Source organism: Myotis myotis, unplaced genomic scaffold (genome assembly GCF_014108235.1).
Source record: "Myotis myotis isolate mMyoMyo1 unplaced genomic scaffold, mMyoMyo1.p scaffold_m19_p_47, whole genome shotgun sequence".
NCBI classification, from domain to species: Eukaryota; Metazoa; Chordata; class Mammalia; order Chiroptera; family Vespertilionidae; genus Myotis; species Myotis myotis.
In genome coordinates this window covers 769,146-783,621 of record NW_023416354.1, presented here as the reverse complement: position 1 = coordinate 783,621, position 14,476 = coordinate 769,146, and the positions used below count along the sequence as shown (strand labels likewise).

The window sequence follows — 14,476 nt, the reverse complement described above, 5'->3', positions numbered from 1 at the left end:
GCCAGTGTCTGCCGGCTCGCTCTGCAGCGAGGGGATGACCGGGTGTGGGAACTCCGGCTTTTAGGTTCCTGATCCTTCAGGTGAGCGCAGGGTTCGTGGGCGGGGCCAGGGTGCGGTGGGCGGGGCCAGGGCGCTGGGGCCGGGGCGGGCTCTCTGCCTCTGGTCCAATCCCGGCGCGACGCTCCGCAGGCCGGCGGCCGATTGGTGGTTGCCATAGCTCCCGGCGTCCGCTTGACAAGATGGCGGCGGAGGGGCGACGCGGGGCTCGGCGCGGCCTCCGGGCGCTTCCCGGCTTCTGAGGCGGCGCGGCTGGGTCTGCGGGCCCGGCGAGGGCCCGGACATGGGCTCGCCACCGCCGGCCGCCCTGCTCCTGCGGCTCCTCCTTGTGCTGGGCGCCCTGAGGCCGCTGCGGGGGGACCCGGGTGTGTACGGGCAGGGCCTGCAGGGCCGGGAGGGGAGGCGGGCGTCTCAGGGGCCAGACCCGCAGCCCCCACAGCGGGCGGGGAGCACCCGCGCAGGCATGGCCTCGGGGGCGACTCACTCCTCCCTGCCCCCTCCCCTCCCTCCCTCCCATCCAGTCTTCCTCCCGGCTTTCATCCGCGCGTCCGGCCCTGTGGTCAGCGCGTCCCTGCTCGGAGGCACCGAGGACGTGGCCGTGTCCCTGTCGCTGCTGCAGGACCAGGCGGGTAAAGTTTCCGGCGCTTCCGGTGGGCAGGGTGGGTATTGGAGCGGTCACTGGGGAGGGGGCTCCCCAGGGGTCCCCTGTGGCTGTCCACTTGCGAAGTCGGGATGGGGAAGGGGTATGGGGATGGGGAGGGAGAAGGGGGAGGAGGGAGGGGAATGGGAGAGGGGGAAGGGGGATGGGGTAGAAGGATGGGGGAAGGGGGATGGAGATGGGGATGGGGAAAGGGTATGGGGAGGGGGAGGGGGAGGAGGGAGGAGGGAGGGGAATGGCAGATGGGGGTGGGGATGGGGATGTGGAGGGAGGAGGGGGAGGAGGGAGGGGAATGGGAGATGGGGGAGGGGGGAGGGAGAGGGGAAGGGGATGGGGAAGAAGGATGGGGGAAGGGGGATGAGGAAGGGGGAAGGGGAAGGGGATGGGGGAAGGGGATGGGGATGGGAGAAGGGGGATGGGGGAAGGGGGAAGGGGAGTGGGGGGGGAGGGAGAAGGGAAGGGATGGGGAAGAAGGATGGGGGAAGGGGGAAGGGGAGTGGGGGAGGGGGGAGGGAGAGGGGAAGGGGGTGGGGAAGAAGGATGGGGAAGGGGGAAGGGGAGTGGGGGAAGGGGGATCGAGAAGGGGAAGGGGGAAGGGGGATGGGGATGGGGGAGGGAAAGGGAAAAGGAGGATGGGGATGGAGATGGGTGAAGGCGGATGGGAATGGGGGAGGCGGAGGGGAGGGGAGGGGGAGGGGGAATGGCTGATGTGGACCAGAGAGGACCCCACGGGAAAGCCTGCGGCCACAGTGCCTGGCATTCACCTTGTCGTCGGGATAAAAACAGTCATGTATTCTAGTCCCATTAGACAGATGGAGACACTGAGGTTCAGAGAGGCCGTCACTTGCCCAAAGTCATGCAGCCTTTAAGGGCCAGGCCCGGGCTGGCGAGGGATTCCATCCATCTCGGGGGCACCCTCAGCCCTGGGCGACGCGGCCCTGCATGCTCTCCTCCCGCAGGATCCTTGCCAGCTCCCACGTGCGGCGTGCTGAACAACGACACGGGAGACTGGAGTTTGGCTGTGACCCCCAGTGTGGTAAGGCCGGGGTGCAACCTCCTCGTAGCAGCCGCGAGGCCCACGTGCCGTGCTCTCTTACTTGGACGAGGCACACTGTCTCTCTCGGCGCTGGAAATACCGTCCAGCTGTGGGCTGTCAGGTCTAGCAGGCACCCATCCTGCCCGCAGGTCCTCACCCCGGGACTCAGGGCCCTTGGAAATGGCGTGTGAAACCCTGGGGGGGTGCGTTTTCTCAGGAGAGGGGTGCCATCTCCATCAGGTTATCGATGATTCTGTGACTCCAAAAGCTTTCTAACCACTGACCTCATCCCACCCTTCCATTTAGTTCACGTTTGGTGGCGTGCCCAGTATGTGCAAGGCGTCAGCCCTAGGGTTTGTTTATTTTTATTTTTTAATGTATTTTTATTGATTTCAGAGAGGAAGGGAGAGGGAGCGAGAGATAGAAACATCCATGATGAGAGAGAATGATTGATCGGCTGCCTCCTGCACGCCCCACACTGGGGATCGAGCCTGCAACCTGGGCCTGTGCCCTGACTGGCATTGAACCCGGGACCCTTCAGTCTGCAGGCCGATGCTCTATCCACTGAGCCAAACCAGCCAGGGCAACTCTAGGGTTTATAGAGGATGAGAAAGACAGACTTTGCACCCCAGGTACTGTTTTCAGTACTTTTTAAAAAAAATTTAAATTTTTTTGGTGTTTTCATCTTGCGCTGCTGGGATGCTAAACTAAAACGGGCTAGACAAACCGCGTTAAGTTAATTTCCCGACCCATGTTGAGTGTTGAGTTTCTGCGAGTGTGCGAACGCTGCTTCCTGTTACGGTCCCTGGGAGGCTGGGAACCGGGTTTGCCTGTGGCCAGAGGTTGGGGGTGGGACGGAACGGAATCGGGGCCTCTTGGTGGACAGTCCTCCTCCAGTTAAGTGAGCTGAGGCGGAGGGGTGATGGTGTGTTTTCCGGGAGGTGTTCTTACAATTGCAGGTGCTGAAAGGGACAGCGATCTGTTTCCTCCAGAACGCGTGGGACGTGACCGTGAGGCTGAAGAGGGCTCCGCCGTCCTGTTCCTCTAACGAGACCGGCTCCTTCTCCGAGTCCCCATGCATCGTCCAGACCCTCCTGGTGTCAGCGTCGCGCAGTTCGGCCTGTTTAGCACATCTGCTCATTCAAGTGGAGATTTATGCCAACTCTTCTCTGGCCCACAGTGCCTCAGGCAAGTGGAGGCTTTTTTTTTTTAATCTGCTCCTAAGGGTATGCTTTTGTTGTTTTTTTTTAATTTTCTTTTTTTGAGAGAAGAAGGGAGAGAGAGAGAGAGAGAGAGAGGGACATTGATGTGAGAAAGAAACCTCGATTGGTTGCCTCCTGTACATGCCCCAACCAGGGGTTGAACCCGCAGCCCGGGCATGCGCCCTGACGGGTTTGGGATGATGTTCCGACCAACTGAGCCCCACCGCCCAGGGCACCCTTCTATACCTTTTAAAAACAGCATGACGTCATCAAACAATAGCATAATTGATCATGAGTCAATTAATTTAAATATAAATTGGAGATTGTTCCATGTGAATACACCTAGTTTCGCCTCGTTCTTTTAACGGCTGCATATTATTCCCTTGTGTGAATACACCGTGGTTTCCTTCAACTGATCTCTTGGTGATGGCGGGAGAGCCATTTCAGCTTTTGTTGCGGTAACTGGTGCCGACAGCAGGCATCAGGGGAGATGGTCCTGTTTTCTCCCTTCCACGTGATGGCCGCGTTCTAAGGACGGAAGAGGTGCTGGTGGTGAAGGGTCCACTTGCATATTGTCTGACGTGTGGGTTTTCGCTGTGTCTTACGCACGGCTCACGTCAGGGACTCCTCGCTGGGAGTGTTGGGAGTGGGGGTCTGGGGAACAGCCACTCGGCTTTCTTGTCAGCGTCAGAGCGTGGCAGTGCTTGTCGGGGTGGGGGGTTCCTGGCTGAGCTTCTCCGCGTGTTCTTTGCAGAGAATGTGACGGCCATCCCTGACCCGGTGCACCAGCCTCTGGGCCCGTGTCCCTGCAACCTAACCGCCGGGGCCTGCGACGTCCGCTGCTGCTGCGACCAGGTGCGCCCCCGCCTGCTGCTCTTCTTCCTTTAAAATACGTTTTTACTGATTTCGCAGAGAGGGGAAGGGAGCGGGAGAGAGAGAGGAACGTGGATGAGAAACGTCAACATCCATGGACTGCCTCCCGCGAGCCCGCAACCCAGGCGCATGCCCTGACGGGGAATCAAACCTGCGCCCTCCTGGTGCTCCCTGCTCCTGTCTGTTTTCTTCCCAGGAATGCTCGTCCAATGTCACCGCGCTCTTCAGAGAGTCCTGTCTCACCGGCGTGTTTGGGGGGGACGTTAGCCCCCCTTTCGATCAGCTCTGTTCCACGCAGAGGCCGCCCGGGGCCCCGGGCTGGTTTCCCTTCCTGTGTGTGCAGTCCTCGCTGGCCAACTCGCCCTTCCTCGGTTACTTCCACCACGGGGCTGTGTGAGTGTCCCCCCAGCTGCCGGGGAGGGCGCTGCTCTCGTGGCCGGGGGTGGGGGGGCTACGCCACGTGGGACCCGGAATGGGAATGTGGGTCCCATTTTTCAAGCGATCTCTCCCAAGGCAAGGAGCTTAAATGATCCAGCTCTCGACTCCGTTCCAGACCCCAGTTAGTCAGTTTATTCCGTGTCAGAAAGAGTCGGGCCTCCTGGGAAAGAAACTGATGGATGCAGCACCACGTTCACAGTGTCGATCTGGGGAGGGGGGGCTCGTCGGGACTTTAACTTTCCTCGCCTTCCGGGATTGTTGACATTTTACAACATTATTGTTATTGTTGAAGTGAAATCCATGTGACATACAATTAACCATTAACCACTTTAAAGTGTACAGCTCAGTGGCATTTAGTACAAATATCATTTTGGTAATTAAAAAAGTAAAGAAGCCTAGCTGGTGTGGCCCAGGGGCTGAGTGTCGACCTATGAACCAGGAGGTCACGGTTTCGATGCCTGGTCAGGGCACAGGCCCGGTTGGGGCTCGATCCCCAGTGGGGGGCGTGCAGGAGGCAGCTGATCCGTGATTCTCTCTCAGCATTGATGTTTCTATCTCCCCCTCTCCCTTCCTCTCTGAGATTAACAGAAAAAAAGAGCAAAGAATAAAATGCCAATGAGCAGTGGGTCTGGCAGGCAGGAGCTGAAAGTGTTAGTTAGTGGCATCTTTCTTGTTGACTCCCAGGTCCTCGAGGCCGCACGCCGCCGCCTTTGACGCGTATCTGCACACGGAGCCGAAGGACATGTCGGACTCGGGGTACAAACAGGGAGACCCCGTTATGACTGCTGCTCGGGCCTATCTCACTGTCCCTCAGGTACTAAGTTCCAGTGTAATGTGCTGCAGCCTTTTCTCACTGTTTCCCCCTGTTTTTAATTGAACTCCGAGTGCTCTTAGAAATGCCCCCTCAGTGACTTATCGTCCCCATGGATCCTCCTGGCCCCCAGCTGCATACCGTGTCTGGATGTGTTTTCGTAGTCACTCTTAAATGAGCCACTCTCTTGGCTAAATCTCAGCGTGACCTCAACAAAACCAAAAACAGCCTGTAAATTCCCGTCGAAGTAACTCATTCTTCACTTCTGTTAGTTTCACAGCCACTGTTATTTTTTATTTATTTTTTAAAATCTTTTTTGTGGAGAGTATTACCTAGGTCAGCCGTGGGCAAACTACGGCCCGTGGGCCGGATCCGGCCCGTTTGAAATGAATAAAACTATTGAAAAAAAAGACCGTACCCTTTTATGTAATGATGTTTACTTTGAATTTATATTAGTTCACACAAACACTCCATCCATGCTTTTGTTCCGGCCTCCGGTCCAGTTTAAGAACCCATTGTGGCCCTCGAGTCAAAAAGTTTGCCCACCCCTGGGCTAGGCCCTCCTTTCCCCCATTAACCTCTTCCAGCCGCTCCCGTCCCCCCCACAGCCTCGTCCTAGTGAGCGATCAGTATGTAATTGAACATATTCCAGAATGCTGGAACATGTTTTAAGGCCATAGAGAGTTTTATGTGAAATCCCCCCTATTTTTAAGTTCAAAATTCTAAGGAAGAAATGTTTGTGGGAACAAAACACGGGCGTCTAAAGCCATGTCTCTGCTGTTCCCATGAGTCCACTTTACTGGTTTTAACAGAAGCCTGGTGTGAAGAGGGCGGGGAGTGGCTTTGAGTGTGATCTCCTTTCTGCGAAGGAGATGGAGGGGAGGGGCTTCTTGGTTTCCCCGGGACAGTTCTCACTGTGACCAGCCCTGGGCACGTTACCGAGGCCTTTGAGCAGATGGGTCAGCTGGGGAAGCCGAGGGCACCAGCAGGGGGCGCGGCCGCGGGAGGTCGCCCTGTGTTTTCCGATTAGACCCAGTGATGAGTCTGCTGGTTTCCCCTCGCCCCCAGGTCTCCCTGGCTGGGCAGTGTGTGCGGGATGCCCCGGTGGGATTCCTGCAGAATTTTGACGTTCGCTGCATTACTGACCTGGACGCCTACGGGGAAGCAGGCAGCGTCCCGGACGCCGGGATAAAGGACGGCACTGCGGGAGGTACGTGCTGGTGCAGCCTGGACAAAGGACAAACCCGGACCGCGGGGCGAGGTCGGCTCTCAGCTCATGAGAGCAGCAGTCACCGCCCGGGAGCAGCTGGAAGTGTTTGAACTGCCCTCGAGGAAGGCGCCCGCGGAAGGTTAATTCATGTCTCCCTTTAGGCATCGTCATCCCACACGTGATCTATGAGGAAGCGGCGGACCTGGGCCAGGTCCTCGCCGGCGCAGGTACTCGGTGCCACACGCTGACGCCATTTCCACAGGCGTCCGGACGGCGCTTCTTAGGAGTGACGTGCAGTCCTAGAGAACTACACTCTGACGCAGAGTGTCAGGAGCGTCGCAACAACGAGGAAGCCCTCTGCCCCAGGATTGTGCTTGTCCCTGTTTGTCGTCCCTTACCTCACACTCGGCTTGTGACCTTGAACTAGCTCCCCATCCTGGTCGTGGCTCATGTGGGCTCGGGGCCCCTCCTGCTCCTCCGGGTCCAGGAACCAATATGGTTTTATTGATTTTTATTTTTTTAAAAATATATTTTATTGATTTTTCACAGCGAGGAAGGGAGAGGGATAGAGAGTTAGAAACATCGATGAGAGAGAAACGTCGATCAGCTGCCTCCTGCACACTCCCCACTGGGGATGTGCCTGCAACCAAGGTACATGACCTTGACCGGAATCAAACCTGGGACCCTTCAGTCCGCAGTCCGATGCTCTATCCACTGAGCCAAACCGGTCAGGTTATTGATTTTTAGAGAGAGAAACATTGACGAGAGAGAAGCATCATTGATCAGTTGCCTCCTGCGTGCCCCCTACTGGGGATGGAGCCTGCAACCCAGACCTGTGCCCTGAGTGGGGATTGAGCCGAAGACCTCTGGGTTCCTGGGTTGACGCTCAGCCACTTCGCCCCACCGCTGGGCGCTGGAGAATTCTGTAGGACCATTTTCACTTCTTTCTTTCACTTCTTCCGGCATCGAGTCTTAGTGGAGTGGCTGCAACACGGCAGTGAGCTAGGCAGTGAGCAACACTGCCTGCTGAAGGCGCTGACACTCTCTAGTCTTTAATAAACGCCTGACGGAGCGTGTCCTCCGAGCCGTGAGCCTCGCCGCAGGGATGCAGGAATGAAAGGAAGGGTTCAGACCTCACGCAGGACCCTGCGGTGGCAGAGCAGGCGGCTGGCGCTGCCCTGGTGGGCCCCCCGCAGACCTGAGCGGAAGACGCGTGCGGTGCTCTCACTGATAACACTTCTTTCATTCGCAGAGACACTGTTAAGTCCCGGATCAGCCCCCAGAAACGTGACTGTGGAGGGACATTATCTCTTCCGATGGAATAACCGTACCATCAGTGAAATGCACGTCAGGATTATCTGGGCCACAGTGCATGCCCTCCAGAAAGGTGACTGGGCGCAGGGCAGCAGGGCGGCTTTCGTGTTTACATGTGGCGTTTTTTTCCTCTTCCTTCAAGATTCTCATCATTATAACACGTTAGACAAAATCGGATTGTTTGTTGTTTGTATTTGTGATTTGACTTAAAAAAAGGCGATTTGTTTGCATGTCAAAATGCAGTCACCAGGTAAAGCAACTCCACTGTGGGCGGTCACTTCTTTTCCTGGGGAGGCGGCGCCCATCTCTCTGCCGTTTTGTTTTCTTTCTAGGAACCATGACACAGAGATTTACAGTCAAGTTTTTAAGCTATAACAGCGGCCACGAGAAGGAAAGATCTGGAAACCCAGGTAAGAGTACTTGCCAGTCACCCATCTCACAAGCATTTCGGCCAACACTCCTGCCCGTGGCATCAGATGCCTAACTGTCCAGGTTTAGCTTGTGGTCCGACCTTTCTCTTTCTCGTGGGTGACCCTGTGTTCTTTTCCCAATAGCAATATGGTGTTTGGTTTTGTTTTTTTGCATGAAGTGTTGGAGATAGTAACAAGCTGCTATAAATTGCTAGACATTCTCTTTAGCTCCTGGCTTTTGAAAAAGAGATAAAACAGGTAAGATGTTGCTGAAATAAGTGTTTTTTAATAAGTGTGTTTTTACTGATTTTTAGAGAGAGAGGAAGGGAGAGGGATAGAGAGATGGGAACATGGATGATAGAGAACCATCAGCAACAGCTGCCAACTGCAGGCCTTGCACTGGGGATCGAGCCCACAACCCGGGCATGTGTCCTGACCAGGAATCGAACCGTGACCTCCTGATTCACAGGTCGACGCTCAACCGCTGAGCCATGCGGACTGGACTTAAATGAGCTTTTTAAGAGAATACGCTGCAGAGGACGGGCCCCTCACCAGGGGCTGTGAGCTCCCGTCCTGTGGAGCGCTCTGTGTTTATGCGCAAATAGACCACCATGCGATTGGCATAGCTGCCACGGGGATGCGGGGCCGTGGCCGTGGCCGTGACCGGGAGGTGTCTGACGGGGCCTCCAGAGGTGGGTTGGCTCGCTTGGCATGGCTGGGAGCCGGCCCTGCCCAGCCGTGGGGTTGAGCTGACCCGCTGGGGAATGGGGGGCTCCTCGGCTGCGCCTGCTCTCCCAGCCCCTCCGATGAGCCCCAGGCCCGTCACTCACGAGGGCTCCCTGAGTGGCCTCCTCAGTGGAGTGACCCCACCGGGGCACTTGCCCGCCCGCCACCTTTCAGAGTCTCTTTAGCATTTATCTCTAAGTCACAGGCATCTTCGCCGGAACTGGTGAAGGTCGTAGCCCCGCCTGCTGTCTCAGAGGCAGTCCTATGCTTCCCCTCGGTGCTCCCCGCGGCCTGACCTGTGACCTCCCGCTTGCTGTGCCTCTAGGTTACCAGCTGGGCAGGCCGGTGCGCGCCGCACACGCTGGCAGGAGGGACCCCGTGGCGGCCTTGAGCCTCTGGCAGCCAGGTAATCTGTGGGAAGTTGGCTCCTCGGGAAGCCGGGGCTGGGCCTGCTGCCCCGTTTTGAATCGGACAAGTAATTGGTGGCTTTAAAGTTCAGCTGCGGTATTTAGTCGCAGGGGAGGTGGTTCCTTGTGGCTTGTCATCCTTTTGTTTAGCGCAGACAGTAAGAGGGGGTCTCCTTTTTCTTTTACAGCCGGGAGGGGTCTGTGTGCGTCGGCAACTCTCAGACCCGTGTTATTCGGAGAAAACGCGCTCTCGGGGTGCCTCCTGGAGGTGGGCATCGAGGAGAACTGCACTCGGCTCCGGTGAGTGCCGCGGGGTCCGCTTCACATGAGGTCGCCGGCGCCTCCCAGACACCGCGATGTGCAAAGTTAGGGCCTGAATACAGCTGGTGGGAAAGCCAGCGCGAGCGATGAGCACACACCCACTTCCGACAGGTTCGGCGATTCAGACGTGCAGTGAGGGAAGTAGACGTCTGTCGCGGGAGTAACGCCATTGCACCCGCATGTACGCAAATTCCTCGCTGGCGTTTGCGGGGCCACTGGAGCCCAGCGCTCCTAGAGCCAGAACCAGGGTCTCGCCAGGTGCAGTTGGAGGGGTCGATGTGTGACGATGCCCACACCCTGGTGTGTGGCACAGAAAGGCCTTTCCGCTGCCTGGTGTCGCTTGGGGAGGGCACTTTCAGAGACGCGGGCACTTCCTCTTTTACTGAAGTGGAATCACACAGCGGAATCAGTCATTGAAAGCGAACAGGTCAGTGGCGGTTAGTACATTCATGATGTGCGGCCATCACTTGTTTGGTTCCGAAGCATTTTCATCTGCGAACGGAAACCCTCTCCTGCCCTAGTGGCCTGGAGACCCCGAGAGTCATGACTTCGGGGTGAGACCAGCTGTCGGCCACGCACTGGGAAACGTCTTGCTCTCTCGCAGGGACAAGGCTGCGGAAATACTTGATTCATTAATACAAGCAACTCACGTTGCAACGAGAGGCAACTCCGACTACCGGGACCTTGGTGACGGCTGGCTGGAGATCGTGGGTAAGTCAGGCTGCACCCGTGGAGTGAGGGGCGTGGCTGCTGGGACTGCAGAGCCCCGCCCAGCAGGTCCTCTGCCTCTGCTGGGCTCAGCTGACACTTGCTGGGGGTTAACACTCCTTTATCTCTGGCTCGTGATGCCCTTTTTGTGTCTAAAATAGGAAATCCACAGGAAGGTCAAGTTGCCCCGTGGTCTTAGGAGCCAGCAGTGTCTGTAAAGGAAGCGGGAGTGGGTGTGAGGGTGCTCATTTCAGTTTGCGTTGTTATTCTTGGTCCCAGGAATATGGGCAATTGAGAATTGCCTTCGTGATTTAAAAAAGCAGTTTTGTTAACTTAAAAGGAAAGGTGATAGAAAATACTCTAAGTGAACGGAGCCAGGCACCAGTGCCCACCCCTGTGGGAGCCCATCCCCCATCCGCAGCAGCGTCCAGACCTGGAGACAGAAGGCAGATGAGTGGTGGCTGGTGGCCAGGCCGGGCGGTGGGAGGCAACGAGGGGTGATGGTTCCTGAGCACAGGACTCTTTCGAGACACATTGATTGGGTGCCTCTCGCGCGCTCCCTGACCTGGGCCGGGATCAAACCTGCAACCCAGGTACAAGCCCTTAACCGGGAATGAAACCCACGCACCAAAGAACCACTGAGCCACACCAGCCAGGGCTGCCCTCACGCTGTCCCTCCGAGGTCATGCAGCTCAGCGGGCTGGGACTTCTCACCTACCAGCTCTGGGCATTTTACTGCAACGGTGCAGCATTTCTGCTGCACCTCTGGGTGGATTTCAGTGAGCACCGTGGGAACCAAATCATGATTTTCGGTGTTATGTGGGCCAAGGGCTCTAAAATTCCAGTGACTGACAATGTATAAGGAAACATGTCGAACACAAGGGGGGATACCGTATGGGATGACAAATAAATAAGAGCCTGAGAGATGGAAGCCTCATTCATGTGCTTCCTGTCTAGTATTTCCCATTTTTACGGTATCCGGGGATCGTAGAAAAACTGTCATTTTCCTTTCCCAAATGCAGCCGCCCCCGACCCAGGCACAGACCTGGCTGGTGGCAGCGGGAAGGGCAGCTGCACGGAGGTTCCTGCGCAGCTGAGCATCCGCATCCTCACCTGGGACGCAGGCTCCGTGGAAGGCATCGCCCAGCAGGAGATCCTGGGCGCAGAAAAGAGGTCTGAGGCGTCTGCTTGGGTGCGGTTCAGAGGCAGGAGCGTGGAGGGCGCCCCAGAAACGGACACAGGGACATGCCGACTTAGAGGCTGAGGGTTTCCTTGCAAATCGCGGCTATCAGCCACGTGTGTGAAAAGGGAAATGTGCTGGTCATGGCAACAGCTGTGTAACGCGTTCTCCTGGCGGGCGCATTTGAAAACTCACACAATACAAACGGGGTAAATTTTTTTAAAAATACGTTTCTATTGATTTCAGAGAGGAAGGGAGGAGGAGAGAGAGAGAAACATCAATGATGAGAGAGAATGATTGATCGGCTGCCTCCCGCACGCCCCACACGGGATGGAGCCTGCAACCCGGGCATGTGCCCTGACCGGGAATCGAACAGGGACCTTCTGGGTCATAGGTCGAAGCTCAGCCCCTGAGCCCCGTGCCAGGCAGGGGTAAGGTCTTTGACAGACTCCTGGGTTATGCTGTCAGTTGCCTGGAGTCCTCAGGTGACGGAGTGAACTGGCGTGCTGCCTGTGCCATCTCTCCTCCAGGGTCTCCTCGGTGACCTGGCGGCCCCAGTGCGGGCTGACGTGTGAGCAGGTTGGCCTCTTCCCCCTCAGTGCCTCCGTCCAGTTCATTCAGGTCCCTGCCCAGCTCCCCCGGCCCCTGACCAGGTAGGTCACTGACCTGGTTGGTATTTTTTAGGAAGAAAAATATAGATCTTTGAAAGTAAATGTATTTCTTTAACTTGGATACTTCTCACCAGAAGGATGCTTTGTGGCAGCTACTGTAATCTTCTAAAATGTTTTCTAGATTCCAGATCAATTTCACAGAGTACGACTGTGACAGAAACGACGTGTGTTGGCCGCAGCTTCTGTATCCCTGGACCCGGTATTACCAAGGTAGGGCACAGCCGATTTCCGGAATGGGTATCGTTATGTCCTGTGTACAAGTTTAAAAAGAAAAATGCCACTTAAAAATGATGGTTATGGCCCTGGCCAGTGCGGAGCGGTTGCCGGCTCGATTCCCGGTCAGGCACCTGCCCGGCTGGCGGGCTCAGTCCCTGATGTTTTTCTCTCACTTCAATGTCTCTCTCCCCCTTTCCCTTCCTCTCTCTCTCTCTCCAAATCAGTTTAGAAAAAGGCCTTTGTTAAGGGTTGGCTGATTTCTATCTCGGTAGTTACGAGCAAGTGGAGCAGGAAGAGCGCGGCTTACCTGATTCACTGTCTTGCAGGGGAGCCTTACGCTCGGCGTGTGGCCAAGGGCTTGCTGCTGGCCGCCTTCTCCGCGGCGGCCCTGTTCCTCAGTGACCCCTGGACCGGAGGACGCAGAGCGTGACCTCCCGCCACTCGGGGCCTCAGACCAGACGCTCCCTCCGCCGATTGGCTGCACCCCGCGTGCTGTTTGAATGAGTGGAGGGCTTTGTTTTTGTGGGAAACGCGCGCCAAGCGCTCTGTGGGTCTCATTCGCCTACGGAGCCATCCAGCCGGGCATCTCGCTGCCGGGCAGACTGAGCAGCGTGCACGAGGGTCCGGGCCTGCCTCCTGGTTATCAGAAGCGTTCGTTTATCCCAAATTACTCAAAGTCACAGGAGCTTTGGTCCAAATATGTTATTTGTACCTTAGAGACAATTATTTCAACTTTTTATATACAGTGTCCCAAAAAGTGTGTACACTTTAACAGCTGATAGCTCAATTTTTGAAAATGAAATGTATTTTAATAAACACTGCCTTTATGATCATCCAACATGTGTGTGTGCATCTTGCATTTTTTTCAGGGCACCCTATGTTTCTGTGGAATTGATGGAAAGACCTTAAGTTTCCCAAAAAAAAAAAAAATTAGCTCCAAGGATCACAGGGTCCAGGCCGTTCTCCGTGAGGCCAGTTCCTCCCGGGTGAGTGGAGAGGAGTTCCCCCCGGGCGCCTGGCAGGGGTCAGGTCGCATTGTGCGTGGGGAGTGAGGCCTTCACCGCCAGCGCGTCTCGGAGCTTTCTTTGTGGCCGGATACGCGGAGTCCCTGCACCGGAGGGACCGGCACACGTCGCACACCTGGTTTTGAGGTCCTTGTAGAAGCTGAACACTCTTGTCGCAGGGAAGGGACCACCCACTGGCTGGCTGGCTGCAGGGAGTCAGAGTCTAAGGCAGCCAGTGCAGCTGGCGCCGGGAAATGAGCTAGAAACTCCTAAACGGCTGGTCACTGATCTGACTGTGTTGGGGGGACCCTACGTCAGGGAAACACTCGCGTGGCAGTACCGTATGGTCTTTTCTATGCATCCGAGAGAGAGAGAGAGAGAGAGAGAGAGAGAGAGAGAGAGGCCGTTCCCACCCGGCCCTTGTCCCGTGGAACTTACATACTTTGGGGGGAAACTGGCAATAAACAGACGAGGATTCCAGACGGCGGGAGGTGCGTGAAGGAACTAAACCAGGGATGTGGAGGCTGGGCGGGGTGGGGACGGCCGCTCAGGAGGTGACACTTGGGCTGAGCCGTGAGGAGCCAGCCTGGAGAAGGCCCGGCAGGGGCAGGGTCAGCAAGGTGGCTGCACCGGCCGGAGCCAGGGCAGGCGGAGGGAGGGGACCCATACCGCGGGGTCTTGCTGGCTGGGGAGAAGTTAGGGGTTTTGCTCGAAGGGCGGTGGGAGACGCCCGGGGCGTTAAAGGGGGGCCGCGCGAGGTCTGGGCCCCGTCAGGTCACTGGGTGCTGGGTGCTGGGTGCAGGGCTGTGCGCGGAAGACACGCGCCGGTCCGCGCCTGCTCCTGGTCTGCTCGGGGACGGCCCCCGAGAGGAAAGCCGCCGCCAGCACCCCGTGCCGCCGGTGTGGCTCCGTGGGTGCGGGTGTCCTGAGACGGGCCGATCTGCGGAGACGGAGCCGCGGTTGCGGGCCGCTGCGGGCGGCGTGGATGGCCATGCTCTGAATCGGCCGTGAAGAAGGCGGCACCGCGCTGCGACTTTACCGGGAACCGCGGGCCGGGCCCCGTCGGGCGGACGCAGCGCGCACCCTCCAGAAACTCGTCTTCAAAGCTCCGGGCCGTGGCGGGCGGCGGCGTTCCGTCCGCGTCCGGCGGGGCGTCGAGAGCACCCGCGTCCCCCGCAGGGCCTGCGCTGATTGGCTCCTCGGCGCCGTCGCACGCCGAAACTCCAGGCGCCAT

General features: G+C 57.3%; 1 protein-coding gene across 2 annotated transcripts; it reads left to right on the top strand.

Annotated features, from left to right (window-relative positions):
- The first annotated feature begins 213 nt into the window (after positions 1-213).
- Positions 214-13,078, top strand: TCTN2 (tectonic family member 2). 2 transcript variants are annotated; one of them, XM_036307410.1, is made up of 18 exons: positions 214-422; positions 579-686; positions 1,675-1,751; positions 2,744-2,939; positions 3,708-3,808; positions 4,023-4,219; positions 4,949-5,078; positions 6,144-6,285; positions 6,447-6,512; positions 7,538-7,672; positions 7,932-8,009; positions 9,061-9,141; positions 9,331-9,442; positions 10,068-10,174; positions 11,194-11,344; positions 11,882-12,004; positions 12,144-12,232; positions 12,565-13,078. In XM_036307410.1, the coding sequence occupies exons 1-18, from the start codon at positions 341-343 to the stop codon at positions 12,666-12,668; spliced, it is 2,079 nt and encodes a 692-aa protein (XP_036163303.1). In that variant the 5' UTR covers positions 214-340; the 3' UTR covers positions 12,669-13,078. The 2 variants fall into 2 exon arrangements, with proteins under 2 accessions (XP_036163303.1, XP_036163302.1); XM_036307409.1 differs by having other exon boundaries at positions 579-716.
- The last annotated feature ends 1,398 nt before the right edge of the window (positions 13,079-14,476 follow it).